The sequence below is a fragment of the Choristoneura fumiferana genome, chromosome 8 (genome assembly GCF_025370935.1).
Source record: "Choristoneura fumiferana chromosome 8, NRCan_CFum_1, whole genome shotgun sequence".
NCBI classification, from domain to species: Eukaryota; Metazoa; Arthropoda; class Insecta; order Lepidoptera; family Tortricidae; genus Choristoneura; species Choristoneura fumiferana.
The window spans coordinates 9,589,126-9,609,652 of record NC_133479.1 but is presented as its reverse complement, the minus strand read 5'-3'; the positions used below and the strand labels follow the sequence as shown (position 1 = coordinate 9,609,652).

The window sequence follows — 20,527 nt, the reverse complement described above, 5'->3', positions numbered from 1 at the left end:
ACTTAAAAAAAAACCAGTTTAAAAAACATGAAATAAAAAAACATAAATTAAAAAAATAAAAACCCCCGACATCAAAAAACGCCCGAAAAAAACGCCGACAAAAACAACTAAAAAGTAAAAAATAATTACGATTATGCACTACCTAGTATACCTAGCTGATGCCCGCGACTCCATCTGCGAATAATTCGTTTACCACTATCCCGCGGGGACTATACTGGTTTCCCGCAACATTAGCCTAAGTTAATTTAGTACAAGTAGCTATTAATAATTTTTTTTATCTAAATGTCGTCGGTGTCGGGGGACCGCTAAGCTTGATACTTTTTTAAGATAGTGAGTTATATACTTACATATTTTGAATCAGTATTTTATTTTTATTTTTGCTGGCGTTTTTTGATGTCGGGGTTTTTGATGTATGGAACCTCAAAAATAAAATAAAATATTTGGGTAAACGACCTGTACTGAAAAAAAGTTGTGCAGACAAACGATACATTGACGTAACACCAGTAAATATGACCTAACCTAACCGAGCAAAAATTTGAAAAACCCCCGACTTTGTCACTTCAAAGTTCAATATCTCAAAAACGGCTTAACCGATTTTGATGAAACATGTCTAAGAACCATCGCTAGAAAACCTGATTTCAAATTTAAAAAACCGCATTCAAATCGGTCTACCCGTTTAAGAGCTACGGTGCCACAGACACATAGCGGTCAAACTTATAAAACCCGTCTTTTTGCGTCGGGGGTTAAATACGAAAAAATTCGAAAGCTATCGTTGGATCTACGACAATAAGAGCAGTTTCACACTAGCCGTGAAAATACGGACCGGTAGACGTATAACTATTCAGTCTTCCGAAGTTCTACAACTACTCCGGACTTTATTTTCATTGATTAGGATCGGATTCGGATCGCTTTAACATGTACGAAACTTTTCGGTAACTACCCCATAATAACGAATTCATATTCTTTGTATTATCATGGCAGCATTTGAAATAAATAAATATACAGAGCGGATAAGCTATAAAATATTTTTCATCACACTTGGTCGTAAACAGTGTCGTAACATGCAGGCTACCTTGGTTGCAACCCCCCAAATAAAACCCTCGACCTTAATGTGCTTGTCATGAAAGCCGTGGTCGGTAAATGAGTCATTGCCGGTACTAATTTTCTTGTCATGAAGCCCAAGGTCGGTAAATGAGTGTGATACTGCACGGCGTGCAGGAGCGCGGCGCGTGCACGTCGGGCACATGGTCAGGCTGGGGTAGGGCTAGGGCGGCGCGGAGGCTGGGGTAGGGCTAGGGCGGCGCGGAGGCTGGCGCTGCCAAGAGCGTAGTCAGCGGTATCGGCAATTTTTGAAAAAATATTAGTTTTTCTTTTACAAATATACAATTTTACTCGCAAATGTGATGAAAAACATTAGTCTTCGACTTCGGGCTTCTAATAGACTCTCGTTCGTAATTCCTTGTTTACCGCCCTTAAGACACAATGTACTATAAGAACTTTCTAAAAAAACTCTTGAATATTAGTCGTGTCTAAATATTTCTTAGTGGGCAGTTGCATTCTACGAAGCCGACTGTTCGAGCTGTTTTAAAAAATAGGTTTAATTTCTAATGATAATAACTAATAAGAGTTGTGTATAATTTATATGTAGTTAAATAGGTGGAAATATATCACAGATCAACCAACAACCCTGGAGTTGTATAAATTAGCAGTCTTTTTTTCAATTCTCGCAGGAACCACTTTTCATCCTGTTCACTGTAGATACTTAAGTATTAAAATACCACCAACCAACCAACACGATTTCTAAAATCGAAAGGGCACTCAATCTTTGCACACATTGTAATGTCGACTTTAATTAAAAAAAATATCTACTTTGTGAAAAATACTACCAAACATGACGTATATAAGCTTTGTAAGTAGTTCTTAAGCGTCAAAAGCTGGTTGTGGTAGCAGACAGCGGGTAACCATTACGCCACAAGATAGATAAGTTATTATCTAAGATAACACAATGAGGTTTTAATTGTAACTAACTTTCATCAAATAAAACGTCTGACTTTTATCGCAAAGCCATGGCCGAGCTTCGTCTTAATAGGGTACGTATACACATTTAAACATACACATAAACGCGCGATAGAATACAATTTTCATAATTACAATACAATGCAATGGATTCAAAGTTGGGCTATCAGTTACTCGTTGGGCTCTGTCTTTTCGTCCTGTGGTAAGATAAGAACCACAGCAATAAGTAGCATCAAGTTTGCAACCAAATAGAAAAGTTCTGATAAAAGGAACACTTTTGGAGCCATCCTAAATCAATCATGTATTGGGGTTCGCGATGGACACGCTTCGATTGACCCATAAACTAGTTTAGTTGAAAACAGCAAATTGTCATGAAAACGAAACCAATTTCTGGCGAATGATCGAATTATGTACTCTTGCGGGTGAGTTTTGATCAGTATAGCCAACGGCTATTAAAAAGTTTGTAGATTAGACCGCCCACGTTTTATTCGAATGTTGGTATTTTGAACATGAAACTACCGTTCGTTACCGCCGTTACCGTTTCATTAAATATGAATGTTGCTATTGGAAAATTTTAAGTTATGCGAGTGTCTCGGAGGGGCTACTACGAAATTCGCAAATCGAAGTTCGTGTCGTACCGTCCCTCTCACTCTCGTTTTAAATGATATGCATAGTTCGTTCGTATTTTGGCTCAGATTGCGGGTTACCAAGAAGAACCTGGTAAAGTACATATTAATTTCCCAATCTATGGTATTCATTGTATTTATGTGTACCTTTAAGGAAATATGTACTTACTACGTACCCCAGATTTGGTACTAGGCTCTGTCCTGCCACAAAACAAATGCGTCAGACAGAGCAAGATTGCGGACTTTATGCATGCTAATTTCCATGGACATAATATGGTACATTGAAGTTATAAGTTACCTACACTAGCAAAAAAATAAAAAGATTACTTCTGTTAATTTGAAAAAATCTGAAGCTGTTTAATTGTAAATTGTGAAAATTGTTATAATTTTTCAAAAAGGTATAGAAATTGTCATTAAATGAAACTTGTAAGTCTCATGTTCAATAATTATGAATGAATTTCCCCAGTCAAATATATAATGGGGGTTGAATAATGGTTGAATACAATAGTATAACAAGAGGTTTAAGTATGCAGCATACATGCAGCATACTAATCATATTGATAGCTCAATTGCTGCGTGAAACTGGAGCCAAGGAAACATGCTGTCGCAAGCACCTAATAATTAAAAATTTACTGACAATTAACTGACTTTGCTTACACCCTATAGGTCTGTACTGTAATTGCATATTAAGTTTAAAGTGCATTATAAAATACAGGGTGGTATCAAATTACATACTATACAAATACTTCAAGAGATGTTACCTTACATCAAAACAATCAATGTTTTTTTTTCTCAAATCAATGTTCAATTGTGATTAAGACATTATTATTTGAGTACCTACTTATGTTTTTTTTTTTTAGTTTTACAACAAATTAATAAAATGAAAATCTGTTAAAATGTTATCATCTTTGCATTGAACTGCAAACATGTTTAACACTTATTTGTTAGTTTAAATGACATATTGATTGATAATATTTTTTTTTGAGGTTTCAGGATGTTTTAACATACATAGCAGTTGTATACATACACAATTTTCACTAGAAACTCACATGAACTTTTATAATATTATGCACTTAAATATAATTCCAGGAGTCAATTACCTATAAGCTCTCAAATTACTGGTACCTAATTTGTTAGCACCCTGTATGTGTACATACAATACAATATAAATAATGATGAGGATAGTTTAATTATACATTATGTCGACATTCCATTGCATACACTTTGAAGCCAACTTACACTACACTATGGTTGGTAGTATTTCTTATCTTTTAAATCTCACTTAACTTGTTGAATAAAATTGATGTTCTCTAACTATCATAAAAGAGTTGCATAAAGCTTATGAACACAGCTGTTTCCTTATAAGACTTATGATTGCAATGTCCTTTCGAAACACTGGCTAAATGATCTAAAATAGTCCAGAAATAATCATTGTTGTCCATGAAAAGGTTCATCACAAACACTATCTTCATATTTTTCAAACGAATAAAGTTCAAAGTTCAAACACATTTTATTTATTAGTGATAATCAATTATTAATCAATACATCGGTGGTGAAGTTGATTCTACCGTCGATCACGGTAAGACCTGTGCGACTCGCGGTCGCGACTGCGGCCTCGAGAGCGATCTGAGGTGCGCCAAAGAAACTCATCTACTGATCGTTCATACGATCTTTTATCATACACTAACACTGAACGTGGGTAGTCAGCCAATGGCCCGTCGTAGTAGCGAGGCGGGGGAGGCGGCGGCGGCGGGGGCAACCCGTCATATGCAGCGAGAGCTCCACTGAACCCTGGCGGCGGCACATATGGCAGAGGTGGCAGCTGATGATGCATGGAGCGCATATACTCGGCCACGTAAGCCTCCGCCGCAGCAGAACTGCTGCTGCTGTAGCTGTCGCGCCCGCGGGTGAACCACACTGGGAGCCTCTCCCGCATGTAGGGTGATGGAGACCTTCTCTTATATGAACCAGAGGACAACCGACTCCTGGGTGGCATGAAAATCTTGCGCCTGCTTCTGGACGATGTATTTAAACGACTTCTGAAATTTGACCCTCTAGTCAACAAAGGTGCTCTGTATGTTCTGTAATTACCACCACTTTTTAAGTAGGCCTTTTTCGATGCCTCTTTCGACTTGCGAAGAATTGGCGTCATTTCAATACCTTCATCTTCAGGAAATAATCTACATAATTCTTCAGCAACTTTAGGCTCAATCTCTTGTCCATCTCTTCCAATCTTGACTGGTTTACCTTCATTCCAAGGGTTATATAAGTGTAGTGTACTGCTGAATGGCAATTCTTTTCGGCAAATCCAGTCAACTTTGAAGACGCCATCCAGAACTTTGGCTGACAAACCGGGAGGCAGTACCCAAGATATGGGTGGCACATCGCGCCGTGATTCACTGCTCAGCCGAGCAAACCCAGCAAACTTTCCACTCTCTTTCACTGAAAAAATTAGCAGTACATTTCTTGATTCTCTGTAAGCCTGGTTCAAATTTGCTTCGTTTTGAGGTAAAGTTGACCATACACCTTTGGCTTTAGACAGTGTAATATTCTCAGCATTATTTGATTTGATTAAGAAAAATCGTGTATCTCTGAACAAGTAATTCAGTTTCGTCATATAATCATAAGTCTTTGTTTTGTTGGTGGTAGTCGTAACACGTGCCCGCTTAGTTTGTATTGGAGAACGGCTCTCAGACTTCGTACGTTTACGATTTGTGCGTCTCTCTTTTGACTTAGAACTGGCGGAGCTGATACTGGGCGTGCTGGAATCACTGGAGGTCGAACTCGATACTTCGCTTCTTGTGTCATAATCCTTTCCTTCTTCTAACTGTTTCAATTCTTCCCCTATCTCCGCTTCAACTTCACCGACGCCAAGATTGACGGCGTCGGTGTTATTAGAAGCCTCCATTTTCAGTAGATTCACAAGCAGGTCATGTAACTTTAAATTAAGAGTTTATAACAACATATTATGAGGTGTCGTACCAAGTTTTTGCTCGAAGCAAGTAATACAATATCAAATGTCGATTAAGCACTTTAACTATCTTATAAAAAGAAATAAATCCATAAAAACACCATCGAACTAGAATAGCTTTTTACAAGATAGCCACAAACAATTTCGACCACAGATCAGACAACTTATAGAGCTTCTTGGATTTATAGTAAAAAAAAAAAAAACTTTCTTCATGGCTTATGCTACATTTACACCTTTCCTTGCCAAGCTTCGGCAAGCTATCACAAGCACAAGCGTTTGGATAGGCTTGCGTGAGCTTGCCTTGCCAGCGCTTGCCGCCGATTCGGACTGGTGTCAGTTTTTCAACAGATCAAAAGAACTTGCGTCAAGCGCTTGCGACGTGATTGTAAGCTCGTGTTTAGTGATTAGTGTCGCTGGACCAATGAATATGATTGGTGCATATTAAACCTATCCATAGCAACGTAGCATAGCAAATCTCTGAAGACTCGTTGCAAGGAATGTGATTGTTATAAACCAATAGAAACGTTTTATTTGCCTATCCTCGCTCAGCACAGCTCTAGTGGAAACAGCTGAGCGGAGCGAGGCGCACAGATTACTAATATGTAGCTGAGCATTTCTAAAAAAGTTTGTACATTTTGCGGAAAGCATAGGCTAATTTGAAATTAATAATTTTGTATATTATTTTAATTGCATATTATTACCTAGTTCTTAAAGATTCTAAATAATATATTTCTTAGAGATTGTAACTATAAAATAAGCTGTAAAGTTTAATCAACTGAGTCGAGGCAGTCGATAATTCCTATTTTGTGACTAAGATTCAATTAAGTATAATAAAAACCACACACATTATTTAGTTGCTTTTATTGAAGAAATAAGGTAGCACTTATAACATTGTTGACGTTTTAATGCTAATTCTTACTCTTTTAAGGTAATTACAAAAATAATGAAGATAATTACTCCTTTACGTTACCATTTGGTCAAACGTACCCTGAAAAGTTACAAAATAATGCACATTCCTTAAGTTCCATTAATATTATTTGGAAATTATCATTATTAAATTGGTAAATATTCATCTGAAATATTTAAAATATATGATATTTTAACAAATATAAACAAAAATATCAAAAACTTCGTATTTTTTTACGGGACAGTAACAATAATAGGAACATTGGTAACAAATTAGGAACTCTAAGGCACAGTGTGCATTAGTCGATTTTAATATTATAATTATACTATAAATAAACACACACAAATAGTTTTTCTTCATATTAAATAAAAAATAATTATTATGTAATATATAATACAGGGTGAAATCAAAATGTTGATACAAAATGTTGTGTTATATTATTTTTTCATCCCTTCTTATTATAAAGAGATCGCAGAAAAAACATTTAAAAATATTAAGTTTTGACGTATGTATGTAGTCTTTAATATTGTACATAAAAACATGAAATTAACAGTTAACAAGAGAAATAGATGTACAATGATGATGATGATCTCTCATATAAATAAACAAAAGACATTCTCAAATTTAATAGTCTACACACTGCCTTAGGGATCTTTTTTGTTACTCCCATTTCCTAGCCATACGTTACCATTCAAAAGTAACAAAAAAGGAAGTAACGATATGGTACCCCGACACATTTAAAAATTCGTCAAAGCAAATATAACGTACAATTTGAGCAAAGAATTTAAGCATACAAATCTTGATAAAGTGTTAATAAATATAATTCATGTCAAAGTAATAAAAAATCAAAACTTACCCAAGTTTTCCAGTAACAAAAGTGGACTTTTATTTCAGTTATGACCAACCACGCACTTGTTTCAACCAGCAGTTCGATTTTTGAAATGTGACGGTTACTGTTTAAAGATGGCAAAATTATGTTAGTGTTGCCAGCTTCCTATGAAGGATCTACAAAATTTTGTAGAAATACCTTTTAAGGACGAAAATGCGGTAACAAAAACTGGAATTAAAATGGGAACTTTTTGTAGGACAAACTTTAATTTTTAATTTTTAAATATATTTCTTAGACAATCATATGAAAAACATGTAGAAAATGATTGCTTGAGACTATAAGAAGGTAATAAAATAGACCACTGAATCGAGATCTTAAAACTGATAAAAAAAAAACGATATTTAATGTTCGAAATTTACAATGGGACATTTAACTTTTCATACAAATTGTACTGGACGATTATTTTAAAAATATGATTTTTAAATAATCAAATACATATGTATTTAAGACAGTTAAAATTGTTAGTTAAGATAATGAAACGAATTTTATGTTTAATAGTTCAAATAAAATATGCAGTGGCCTCGTGATTTAAGAAAGCAATAAATCGGCAGAGGACAATGACAAACGACAAATGTACAAACTTTTTTAGAAATGCTCACATATTAAATACATTTTAGTGACCATTATGAGTGCTTGGACCAACGAAGAAATTTTATCCTTTTTCTTTAATTAAAAGTGTGTCAGTCTCAACACAAGAGCCGAAGCAGATTAGCAGAAGCAACTTCGTCTGCCATGCTTGCCTGTCCGGAATCCGGAATACACTGACTGAACTGATGGATGACGCGCTTGCAAGCGTGTAAATGGCATTCAATCGTTTGTATGGGGCTTGGAGTTTGAAGACGCTTGGCAAGCCTCGGCAAGGGTGTAAATGTAACATAAATATTTTGAAAAAAACTCATAGAAAATATAATATGTTTCAATTAGTAATATTTTTTCATCTATTAAAATTGAAAAAAGATTATTATTATTCCCCTTGATGCAAAGATATAAAAAAATTGCTAAAGTAACAAAAGGTAATGTCATATTTTTTTATCTTTATGATCGAATGTCACCTGACTTTAGTTTCTGTGTATTGGTAGCACGTATTTGATCTGAAAAAGCCGCCTAACAAAACTTTAATACCCATACATGGGTTCTTCTTAACTTTTTATTAGTTCCGTAAATTAGGTTAATAGTCTGGCTGGCGCGCTTAAATTAACAAAGACCTAATCATGCATTATGTTCAAAAGTATCTCGAAAAGTTACCAATGCCTAAAGGAAGTATTAAATCCGTTAACGGTGGCAACGGAACCAACATCTTCCTGTACTGCAACTATTATAGCTTTTATTCCCAAAAGGTAAGCCACTTCGCTAATCATTGACCTTAAAAGATTATATCTTATCAAATTAATTATCAAATGAAGCCTTGCTTTCTTATTATTTATAAGTCACACATTAGTAACTTTGTAATAAATAACTGTATTATTTAAATTAGGTATCTTTAGTGATTCTGTGTGTTTATCACAAAAACAATAGGTATAAAAATGTTAGTTTATTTTTATTCAATCACTTGCGTAGTTCCTTTATTGATATCAGTATATACTAGGATTTCGTGCATTACATTCTAGGTTTTAATGGCATTGTATGAGAAGAATGTACAATTTGAACCATTGGTGCTGGATATTACGAAAGGCGAACAGTATTCATCTTGGTTCCTTGATATTAACCCTCGTGGAGAGATTCCCGTACTAAAAGTTAACAACCGGATCATTCCAGATTCTACAAGAATTCTAGATTATTTGGAAGACTATTTGGATCCTGGTAATATAAATAGCCATTTATTTCATGTTTTCTTAGTAGGTACCTATTTTGAAATCTCAATAAATTTTGTGTTTTTTTTTCTGTTCAAGAGCTTCCCCCACTGATCAATGTGTCAACGGATAGAAAGGTTTTAAATAACATAAACAAATTCCGTGACCTGATTGATGCACTGCCAGCAGGTGTTATAACTGTTGGATCATTCTTCCATCCTCAGTTGTGTGGCAGACCTAAACTGCCGTTCATTTTGCCTGTTCGTGAAGTCTTAAAAAGTAAGATATCTAACAAAGGAATGTAATAACATAGTTGCGAAAATGATTTATCATACTGATTTTAATAATGTTAATTTCAGGTGGAGACTTAGGTAGTTCTAAAAATTTAAGGAAACTAGCTGAAGATAATCCTAAAGCTAAAGGAGTCTTGCTCTACAAAGCTGAAATCCAAGATAGAAAGCATGAAATACTTACAAATGAAGAAGAATATTTAAAGATCTTAAATATTGTGGATCAAGTCTTGACACAGGTGGAAAACCAATTAAAAGAACAAAGTGAAGGTAATTAACATAGTATTTTTAAACTGCTTAGGATGAATTTTAATTCTACAGTGTTCTTAAAATCTTTTTTCTTTCAGACAATTGGTTGTGCTGTGAAAATTTTAGCATAGCTGATGTGGACTTGGCAATACTTTTGCATCGTTTATGGGAACTAGGCCTGGAAGGCAGGTTCTGGGCTGGAGGGAAACGTCCATTGATTGAAAATTATTACAACCGTGTCCAACAAAGAGACTCTTTTAAGAAGACTGTGCCTAATCTTCCGCTGCATGTTAAAATGATTGTAACATCTCAGCCACCAGCTTATGTAGGGGCGGCTGGTGCAGCCTCTCTTGGTGTTGTCATTGCTATTTTTTATGTATTCAAAAAACTCATTCATTAATGAATTAATGATTTCAATTTAGAATTGATGTTATGATGAAAACAGTATTAGTAGATTGTATAAAAATTTATTTATTAAATAATTTATTTTAAAACAATAAATACCTAGTAGCTATAGTGAAATCCCTTTTTTGAAGTAGAAAAGTGCTAGATTAAAATAGTGTGTATTTTAGTAATCATCATTCATAAACATTCCCCATTTGCTTCGCACTTATGAAAAAGATTTAGTTTTTAACCAGGTACCCATGCAGTTCTTTGCTGCACATAACAAAATGAGTAATTCCCTTAAAATGCTACACCCATACTAACTACAATAAGATGTCATTACGATTTTTACATAGCATATTATTATCTTTTTTCATCTGATGGAGCATCTGTAGCATCTGGAAGCTTAGTGATAGGCATTCCCATAAAATGTTTGCCATTGGTGGTGCTCCTCTTTCTGAATGTGGGAGTAGAAGTCACTTTTTCTTTGTTGTATTTAAAAGATCCATCCCCTGGCAAGTTGGGCAGAACATTTGGTATGGTATACCAAATTCTATAAGTTACAAACCATGTAAGTATAGCTATCACGCCACTGATAAATTTTTCTACCATTATATGGTAATATAATATAGTAGAGACCAGCATCACATCCCAAAGAATTTGAAGTAGTGTAATAGCTATCAAAAATGATCTTACATAGGCTGTACATTTTTCATAAGATTTCTGTACAATATTTAATTCCTCATTGGTAATCTTCCTTAAAGGATTAATGCTAACAGACTTATCATTTATGCTTCTTGTGTACTTTTCATCTCTAATATAATCTTTAATTCTTTCCCATCCATTTATTGCTTTGGCTTCCTCTATCATTATCAAACTTGAATATATAAGAATGAAACAATGTCCAGATATATCAAATCCATTCCAAAAGCCTCCATTTTTCAAACAAATAACTTTGTTATCAATGTTTTTCATGTTGCAACGACCATATTTTGTCTCAATAACATTGAAGATCATTGTCCATGTATACCAGAAAAATGTAGCAATTGCCAATCTCGACAAGTGTCCCGTGGCTATGAGTCTCCTCTTTCCACAACAAGTGGTGTAAGATGTCAATAAAACGTAAGGCACAGTCAGGAATAAAGTCCAAAACCATCCAATTTTTACAAAGTATTGGTTGAACATATTGTCACTTCTTGAGAAATATGACTTCGGAAATGTTAGACTGTCGGCCATCAGTGAAAGTAAGAAGAGAGCTCCTAAATATATAGCTATTTTTAAATTCGTGTCGAAAAATAGTATCTTCTTGCAAATGTGCATTATCATTAAAATGAGAACCTCAAAGACAGAAGATGCTTCTGGTGTAGGTTTACTACCTTTAGTTTCTGGAGATTCATTTTGAATATTAAAATTCATTCGAGTATAACTTTTGTGATTTGTTCTACTTGTCATGATTCAATTTTTCGAAAAATTCATTTGATTTCACTCTCACTTCACTGCTTTAGGTTAACCATAAATAGCAGAATTCGCAGTAGGGTTGGCGATCTCAGATCGATTAATCGAAGAGTCGATTATTTCAACGGAAAAAAACTATTTTTTATATCGATTCAGAGTACTCAATCGATATTTCGACATTGAAGATCGAGAATCCAGGGCTTGTTAACGTTACCAAATTCACACTATAGTAACGTAAAATAACGGTAAAAATCATAAAAATACCTAGTACCGGTATTAAAATTTAACGTTAATTGATAACTTACCATTATTTAACGTTACTAATTACCGTTATTTTTAAACGGTAAATTTACTTTACATTGTAAGGGCTTGTTAAACGTTACCCATTCACATTATTATAACGATACCGAAGTAACACTATCGGTAAATTTTGCTATGCTATCGAGTGTTGCCAATTTAGCGCGTGCATACTCGCTCGATAAATGAGGATAATCTGCCATTTAACGTTACCCAAGCTTACCGGTAAATAGTAATATAAATACGTTAAAAATGATTTAACGATACTTTTGAATTAACGTTAATTATCATTTAACGTTAAATCGGTTTGACAGTTGGTAACGTTACCACTTTTTAACGGTATTTAAAGCCCTGGTTCAATCGTTAGTTAAGCTGCATACACACTGGCCCAACGAAAGCCAAGGAGTGGGTTTCGTAGGCAAAGAGTAGTACAATATACAGTGGTAAGGTCTTGTCTGGACGGCTAAGCCACCCGCTAAGCTGTCCAGACAGGACCAACGAAACCCATTCGTTGGCTATCGTTGGGCCGGTGCGTATGCAGCTTTAAAAAAACGAAAAAAAAACATACCTACTCCTTCGGGCATTTGGATAAAAAAAGGTCCAGTACTTAAACAGTGGCAACACTGAAGCCAACGCCAAGCCAAGCCGAGCCGAGCAGTTTTGGTTTCCCTCCTACTGCGTATCCGGTGTTAGTGTATTTGACGATTTCCATTTCGCTAGAACGTGAGTTTTCTTTACTATTTACTACACAATTGTTACGGTGTAGTCATAATTGTTTATTTTAAGAAATTCACCATGCGTAAAGTTTCTAAGAGTCGTACTGACGATGATGGGATTTCATCTGCCAACGGGTCTGTTGTAAATGATGATCAGTCGGAAACACAACAATCCGATGATCGCAATGATAAAGACATGGAATCTGACCCTAATGTAAGTGGAAATGAAGCAGAGGGGAAAGAAAAAGAAGTGAAAAAGGTGAAGTCTTCAAAAAAAGGGAGAAAAAGGAAAACGGAGAAAGAGGATACTAAAAAAGATACTGAAGAAGAATACGAAGTAAGTTTCACTTCTCTATCCCGTTTCGCCTGATTTTTCCAACAATTCGTAGTCTTGTTTTCGCGGGAGATTGCGGACGCATTTGACATAAACTCGTAAACATAAACATACACTTGTAAAAATTCGTCACTCTTACGGTAATAATGCTTACTCCGCTCTACATGATTGTTCCAAATACATATTGTAGGTGTCATTTGATTTTGATACTTTTACTGTTTTATCAACAGCAATTTATTTATCTATTGAATAATAGTAGCTATTACATCTGTCAAAGGTGTTCTTTAATGTTTCTAGGTGGAGAAAGTAGTTGACTCAAAGAAGATCAAGGGAAAATTGCATTATTTAATTCGTTGGAAGGGATACTCTGCAGATAGTGATACCTGGGAGCCAGAGAACACACTGTCTTGTCCAGATCTGATCAGCAAGTACCATGATGAAGTAAGTGAAGATACTTAGTATTCCAAGACTAGCGTCATGTTGAATTAAATTTAGTATATATTTTTTGAATAATAAGGATTTATTGAATAATTAGCAGCACAAATATTGTTGGCTGACTGTCACTTGCTCAATGAATTATGAGCACAAAATGATATAAAATTATTAAGATGTTCACTATGTGTGTAGATGGGAGTCATATTTTATTTATTTTTGTATGTGTAGTACCCTATGTAGACAAAGCGATTACCCAAGGACTAAGGATTAAGCATCACTATTTAGTATACTGTGTCAATATTTCAGTGCTCTTTTCTCTATGAAGAAGAATTAGGCTCAAGTCTGGTCACTGTGCACAAATACTATGGCCATTGTTATTATTTTTTATTTTTTTCAATTCATAATTTTTGCATTTAAATTTAGCTCCAGCTTTCTTTGGTTATTAATGAAATAAAAAACATGGTGACACAATTCAGCTATTTTTGCGACTATTCATGGATAATCTCCTTTTAGATTTGATTTATTTGCATCTGCGGGTGTGCATTGTTTATTCCATCACTTTCACATAAATCATCGAAACATTTTCTGATCTTATTTGTTGCTGATTTTGCTTTTTCAGGACATTTTTTTATTTATTTTGTTATCTATGTTTTAAGAACATCTGATTTTTTAAGTTTGGTTGCTATAGCGAATTCATACCTGCATAATTAATTGTTATAGGGACACCCAGTTCTTTAACCTATTGTTTTTCTTTGTAACTTGAGTTACACTGACTGAATATTTTATCTGCTCCATAGAAAGAAAACTCAAAAAAAGAAATCAACTACTCCAAAAACAGGCAAGAAGAGAGGAGCTCCAAAGAAAGAAAAAGCTGGTGCTAAGAAAGCTAAGCCTACGAAAAAAGAATGGGACGGTGAGAATGCTGATGAGAATGCCGAATATGAGGTAAAAGAAACACATTTTTATTATGCGTGAGTCACGTCACTTCATTTATAATTTGTTGCAGTGCTTTGATCAAACCTTAAATTCTGGAAAACTCAATGTAAACATCTGTAGTCATTGCTGAATGACATAAATAACAATCAGAGAATTAAATGAGAGAAAGATTTACTCTACTGTAAGCTTATAACTATCATACCATATTATTCTCTTGTGAAAACACCAGGCAGGAACTGCATAGGGTTTATTTGAGTGTAGCTAAGCTATGACAAGACAAGAGACCTGCCATTGCCAGTCATTGTTAAATACTCAAAAATGTACTGGTTTCATAAACTTGCTACTGTTACAGGTTGACAGAATTTTGGAAGTACATCACAAGAAGAATGGCAAAAGAGAGTTTCTCATTCACTGGAAGGGATGGTCCAATAAAATTCGATCTTGGGAACCAGAAGACAATCTCAATTGCTCTGATCTGATAAAGAAGTTTATGGATAAGGTAAAGATTTTTTTTACTTTTTCATTTTTTATTTCAAATATAATTTTTGCTTGTTTCTGGCCAAGTTCATGTTGTAATAAAAATTTGATGATAGCAGAAGCAGTGCTCCCTTTACATACAAAAGAGTACTTCCTCTCCACTACTGTCATGTATAAAATGAGCCTTTTTGCACGCATGATGTCAGATAGATAAATATCTGTCGCTCAATGGCATCAAAGAAGAAAGTTTTTTTTGTTTTTCAATCCTTTATCTTGCAATCAGTGCCTATACTTTGGGCTCCACAGAAAACCAGCGTTGCTGCACATAATGTGCGGCAACACATGCTGAGTGGAGACCCTTTTTGGTATCCTGCCGTGTCACCAAGTAACATAGTTTTAGTGCTACTTCTAGTCTTAGTTTTAGGTGGTACTTATGGAGCCAAAATAAACCTTTCTTTCTTACTATATAATAAGCAAATGAGTAAGGTTGGGTTTTGTTGAGGATTCCAATAGGCGCTGGCTGAATAATTTTAATGGGAAACCTTCTTTTAGGTTAGGTTAGGTTAAAGTGCATTTTTCTAAACCTTAATGCATTGTTTTTAAGATGTTTGACACTTTAATTTTATTATTTGCTTTTGATATTTAGCAACTATTTCCAATTCAAGCTTTGGACTAAAGTAAAATAAAATAAAAATAAAAAGCCTTTATTATTCCCTGTCTCTCTGCATATTAATATAGTAGTGTCAGTGTGTGTTAGTGAATGGTTCTTAATACCTAGTGTTAGTAATAATTAGTTATTTCATTTATTTTATTTATTTCTTCTGAGACTTGGGCCCCTTTTTGAGTGAAGGCCTCCTCCATCTTCTTCCACAGCTCTCTATTTTTGGCAGTACTTGTCCAGTCGGTTCCAGCGATTTTTGTAATGTCATCAGTCCATCGCATCACTGGTCTTCCAACTTTCCTTTTGCCTGCTGGTCCTGGCGACAAAATAAGGCAGAAGAACAAAGACAATGGATGCGCTCAGACAGGCCCTTAGTCTAAAGTGGCGGTGGGCCGGACACTGACGAGAGGTGGACAATACAAACAGCTTTGCACTATAAGAGGTTAAATAAGTAAAAAAAACGCCATGTGCGAGTCCGACTCGCGCCGAACGGTTCAGTGCCATCATCTAGACAACATTAGACAATAGCAAAAAAAAGGCAAAAAAAAAACAATTTGTTGAATGGGAGCCCCCTTAAATATTTATTGTATTCTGTTTTTAGTATTTGTTGTTATAGCGGCTACAGTAATACATAATCTGTGAAACTTTCAAGTGTCTAACTATTCCGACTCAAGAGATAGAGTCCTGTGACAGACGGACGGACGGACGGACAGACAGACAGACAGACAGCGGAGTCTCAGTAATAGGGTTCCATTGGCACCCTTTGGGTACGGAACCCTAAAAAAAACATATGGTGTATAAAGAATAACAACATAATTAATCTATCAAACAGGTGGATGCTGCCCGTTCGACTGATTCTCGCAACTTACGAGTGGCTCCCGGCACCACCAACCGGTTCACTTTACAGGACCCCACTTCCGGTCGCAGACTTAGCAAGAGGCGAGGTCAACGTCAGAGGTAATTCACATAGTAGTAGTAGTAGTAGCCTATGTCACTTTGGGACAATGTAGCATTCAAATGGTGAAAGAATTTTTGAAATCAGTCCAGTAGTTTTTGAGTTAATTTTTAACAAACATCCAAAATACATACAGGTCAAACTGAGAACCTCCTTTTTTTGAAGTCTGTTATAATACCAAAACCTAAATGTAACAAATACTCTAAAAACCGCATCAAAATAGGTTCAGCCAAACGCGAGATAATCACGGACAAACATACATGCAGGTCAAACTGAGAACCTCCTTTTTTAAGTGGTTAAATAATACAAATAAATAAATCATTCTCTTATAGATTTTTGAAATTAATGGAATGTATATACTCGTCTTAGTCTCTGGTTTACTCTTCCTATCTAATTAATTTTGTATTTTTTCGTTGGATTGTTTTTTTTTATTTGCATGTTCTCATTTTTCCTTTCCATTAAAAATTCTTGTGATTGATAATCGCAATAACGATTCATATTAAATCTGACTTATTATTTCGGGGATCTCTGAAACCGTCTTAACGATTTCCATGAAATTTTGCTAGCTTGCTTTTTTTTCTAGTTACTAGATCGATTGTTCGCAAACTAGATTATATTTGAACATGAAACTACCGTGAGACTCACTCATATTAAATGATATTGTAACGGATAACTCACGAGTCGCGTGCTCCTGAGAAGAAGGGCTACGAAATAGCCCGAAACATGTCGAGCTAAACTCGGTTTAAGACGTGAGTTATCCGTTACAATATCATTTAATAGATTCTATTTGGTCTTATATCTGGGAAAATGCGTTTTTCCGAGTTATAACCCAAGCGAAACTCAGTCGCGTAGATGTTTAGTGCCCGTGGTCCAACTAATTTGTCCAACCCGGATAAAAGATGAAGATAAAAATATTTATTTGTTAAAACACGAGTTACATAAAATACAGCTGTTCGGAAATATTATATTTACATTTATTTATATAAATATTACATTTTAATACAAAAGTAGGTATAGGTTAGGTTAGTTACGTAACTTCAGTTGCCCGACGGCAAAATACCAGAAAGAGGAGCTCCGCCCTGGGTGGAGCTCGCGTCGAAAAAGCAGTTGGACAAGCAGTAGTTGGACACGGGTACTAAACAATATTTAGTTATTATAACAATTATTCTCGTTTTCAGAGTTCGTTACGCGATGCAGAATGAAGCTGTGGTTTTAAGAACTTTTATAAGTCGGAAGCAGTGCTAGTAATCACTGAACCATGCTTGACTTTATTTTCATTTTGTTTGAATTGGACTTGTATTTTGTTCGTTAATTTATGTAAAATGTATAAGTATAGTAACATTTGTCACCCTTGAATTATCCAAGCTTTATTGAGTAGTAGCCAATGTAGGACAGAAATTCTCAAATAACGTTAACACATTTTGACTCCACAGCCACACTTGCACAAGATCAGACATTGCATGCATTGTTTGACAATATGTTTATAGTAGCACTTGGTTGGTTTTTATCAGCGTTCATAAAATCTCATAACGGTGATAGTTACATGTTACGCTTCAAATTCGAGCCAAATTTATAATGGTTTCTTTGAAAGACTAATTTCCAATTAGCAGAAAAATCCTTGCGCCTTACACTATGAAGATGCGGCTACATTATTATTCCTCCTGTGTATACTAAATTTGTATCTTTCGAATATCCATTGTAAATTTTCGTGTTTGTTCGCTGTCACTCTTTCAAGCTCATGTTAGATTTGTCTGATCGATTTAGCTTTATTGGGCTCAAGTGCAAACGGGCTTGAAACAAGTTAACACACAAAATACCGGATGATTTCCAGCGGCTATTGGCAATGTGAAAGTACTTCAAGGTGAGATTGGGCTCGCTCGTTTATTCTTGTTCAACTAACGTGAAATTTAGAGATCTGGGGATCAAATTGTGTCTTTGCATAGCAAAAAGATTTGAGTCATGGGATTGGAGGCTTCAACTATATATATATATATATATATATATATATATTATTTGCTAGTTTCATTATTTTATAGATTTAAGTTCTTTTATTGTATACAGGTTCAAGATTAAGTACATTCTCCATACATTCAGCTTAGAGATTTCGATAATATCGATGTACTTTTGTCTGTTTTTTTTAATCATTGCTATGAAATATGCTTAACTTTGTGTCTGAAACTAGTTTTAATTAACATACATTACACTAGTGGACTCTTAAATCTTGAAATTGAATGCAATACAGATGAGACAAGAGAAAACGCTCTGCACGAACACGCTAGGCGCGTTCTCTGTTCGTAGGCAGTTTGACAAGTGTGACAGTTGCTGGTGTGGCTCGTTGGGAACAAATATTAATAACCATCCTATCTAGTAGCAGTGTGACTTGTTGGGATATTTTTTTTTGTAGCAAAGCATATTCCAAATGAGTCACAGTGTGACAGCTGGGGATGTGACTCGTTGGGAACAAATGTAAAAAAAATGCTCCATCTAGTAACAGTGTGAATGGTTGGGATTTTTTTGTAGCAAAACGTATTCCCATCGAGTGACAGTGTGACAGTTAAGGGTGTGACTCGTTGGGAACAAATATTAAAAACTGTCCCTCTAGTAACTGTGTGACTTGTTGGTTTTTAATTTGTAAAATAAATCCCAACGAGTCACAGTGTGACAGTTAAGGGTGTAACTCGGCGGGAACAAACCCATTCATCAATACATAATAATATTAACTAAAGGCGGAAAACGGGCTTGCGGTTCACCTGATGATATTTTTGAGTTCAATGGTAACATACATCATTTAATTATGACCTTGACTGTGCAGTGGAGGTTCGCCACCATCCACCAACAATGGTGTCGATGAAATTATTCATACGTCGAGTAGTACGATGATGGAACTAGGCAGCTGAACGAGGTCAAACTTCATCCGAGCATTCTCTGATGTACAGTCACGTCTAAAAATATGTATACAAACAAGGTTGCATAAATATGTAGTCATACATTGTATCAAAAATATTTATCTATTACTGACACCAAAAAATTGTATTCATTAAACTTTTTCAGTATTATGTAATCACAAAATGCTTCAGAAAGTTGCATACTTAAATAAATTCCATTTAAATGTATCCACCTCGTAGGCAAAAATAAGTATACATGAATGGGTTCCATATACATATAACCACACCAATTTGGCAAATATTTGTATACGCCGTTTGATTCATAAATATGTAAACACGATTTGATATTTTGATTCGTTTGAAGAATTACTGTTTTGTTAAGATTACATGTCTGTCTCTTTCGTAACCTGCATGCGGGCAGGGACATACATACTACGAATCCATACTCCATTATAATAATATTATATACTGGTGACCCGATCCGGCACAACACGGTTACGGTATACATAGACACCGTGAATCACACTATTTATTTGTGAAAACCGCATCAAAATCCGTTGCGTAGTTTGAAAGATCTAAGCGTACAGACAAAAAAGCGACTTTGTTTCATACTATGGAGTGATGAATTGAAAGTAACTCTGTCTGTACGGTATCACGTCGAAACCGACTGGTTTCGACTGTCAAGGGGCTGAACATAGGGTACTTAGTTTTTATCTCCAAAAGCAACCCTTAAGGGGAGAAAATGGGGGATGAACTGACTGGAGTGAGCTGGATGAAATTTGGTATGGATATATTTAATTTTTTATACACCATCAAGATCACCAAATACTTGGAAACGTCCAGAGTGGTCATTAATATCGACTAAGCCAAAGCGATCAAGTTGTTCGGGTCATCCACTGAGGACAGATCCACTGAAGCATCTATAATTTGCAATCATTAATCATTGTAATTTTAATTATAGATCTCTCACTCATCGTACAAAACACAGTAGCAGGACTAGCCAGCTCCTGCTAACGTCGATATTCTGTGAGAGTGTGGTACTACCCCCGGTCGAGCCCGCCCATTCGTACTGCAAAAAAGAACTGGCTACAGTGCGGCTCTACCACTAACAATTAACAATATAATTAAAAATAAACAAGAAATGCTTAGTGCACCTTTCTGAGAATGACCCTAAACTGAAATACTCAATATTTACAAGTCAATTCAATCTAAGGACTGTCAAGTGCGTCATAGAATAATCGTGAGATAGACGTA

The 20,527-nt window shown here is 35.3% G+C and overlaps 4 protein-coding genes across 5 annotated transcripts; 2 read left to right on the top strand and 2 right to left on the bottom strand.

Moving 5' to 3' along the window:
- Window positions 1-1,621: 1,621 nt before the first annotated feature.
- LOC141430393 (YTH domain-containing protein 1-like) lies at window positions 1,622-5,780 on the bottom strand. Its single transcript, XM_074091079.1, has one exon. The coding sequence runs from the start codon at window positions 5,548-5,550 to the stop codon at window positions 4,207-4,209; it is 1,344 nt and encodes a 447-aa protein (XP_073947180.1). The 5' UTR covers window positions 5,551-5,780; the 3' UTR covers window positions 1,622-4,206.
- Window positions 5,781-8,476: 2,696 nt separating this feature from the next.
- Window positions 8,477-10,248, top strand: LOC141430023 (ganglioside-induced differentiation-associated protein 1-like). Of its 2 annotated transcripts, none has more exons than XM_074090563.1 (5): window positions 8,477-8,746; window positions 9,017-9,209; window positions 9,299-9,478; window positions 9,559-9,759; window positions 9,837-10,248. In XM_074090563.1, exons 1-5 carry the CDS (start codon window positions 8,621-8,623, stop codon window positions 10,136-10,138), a joined length of 1,002 nt encoding a protein of 333 aa, XP_073946664.1. In that variant the 5' UTR covers window positions 8,477-8,620; the 3' UTR covers window positions 10,139-10,248. The 2 variants fall into 2 exon arrangements, with proteins under 2 accessions (XP_073946664.1, XP_073946665.1); XM_074090564.1 differs by lacking the exon at window positions 8,477-8,746 and adding an exon at window positions 8,824-8,924.
- Window positions 10,249-10,254: 6 nt separating this feature from the next.
- LOC141430022 (acyl-coenzyme A diphosphatase FITM2-like) lies at window positions 10,255-11,655 on the bottom strand. Its single transcript, XM_074090562.1, has one exon. It carries the CDS (start codon window positions 11,572-11,574, stop codon window positions 10,486-10,488), a length of 1,089 nt encoding a protein of 362 aa, XP_073946663.1. The 5' UTR covers window positions 11,575-11,655; the 3' UTR covers window positions 10,255-10,485.
- An 815-nt stretch (window positions 11,656-12,470) lies between these two features.
- Window positions 12,471-16,654, top strand: LOC141430021 (uncharacterized). The gene is made up of 5 exons (XM_074090560.1): window positions 12,471-12,927; window positions 13,222-13,365; window positions 14,161-14,304; window positions 14,648-14,794; window positions 16,266-16,654. The coding sequence occupies exons 1-5, from the start codon at window positions 12,670-12,672 to the stop codon at window positions 16,392-16,394; spliced, it is 822 nt and encodes a 273-aa protein (XP_073946661.1). The 5' UTR covers window positions 12,471-12,669; the 3' UTR covers window positions 16,395-16,654.
- The last annotated feature ends 3,873 nt before the right edge of the window (window positions 16,655-20,527 follow it).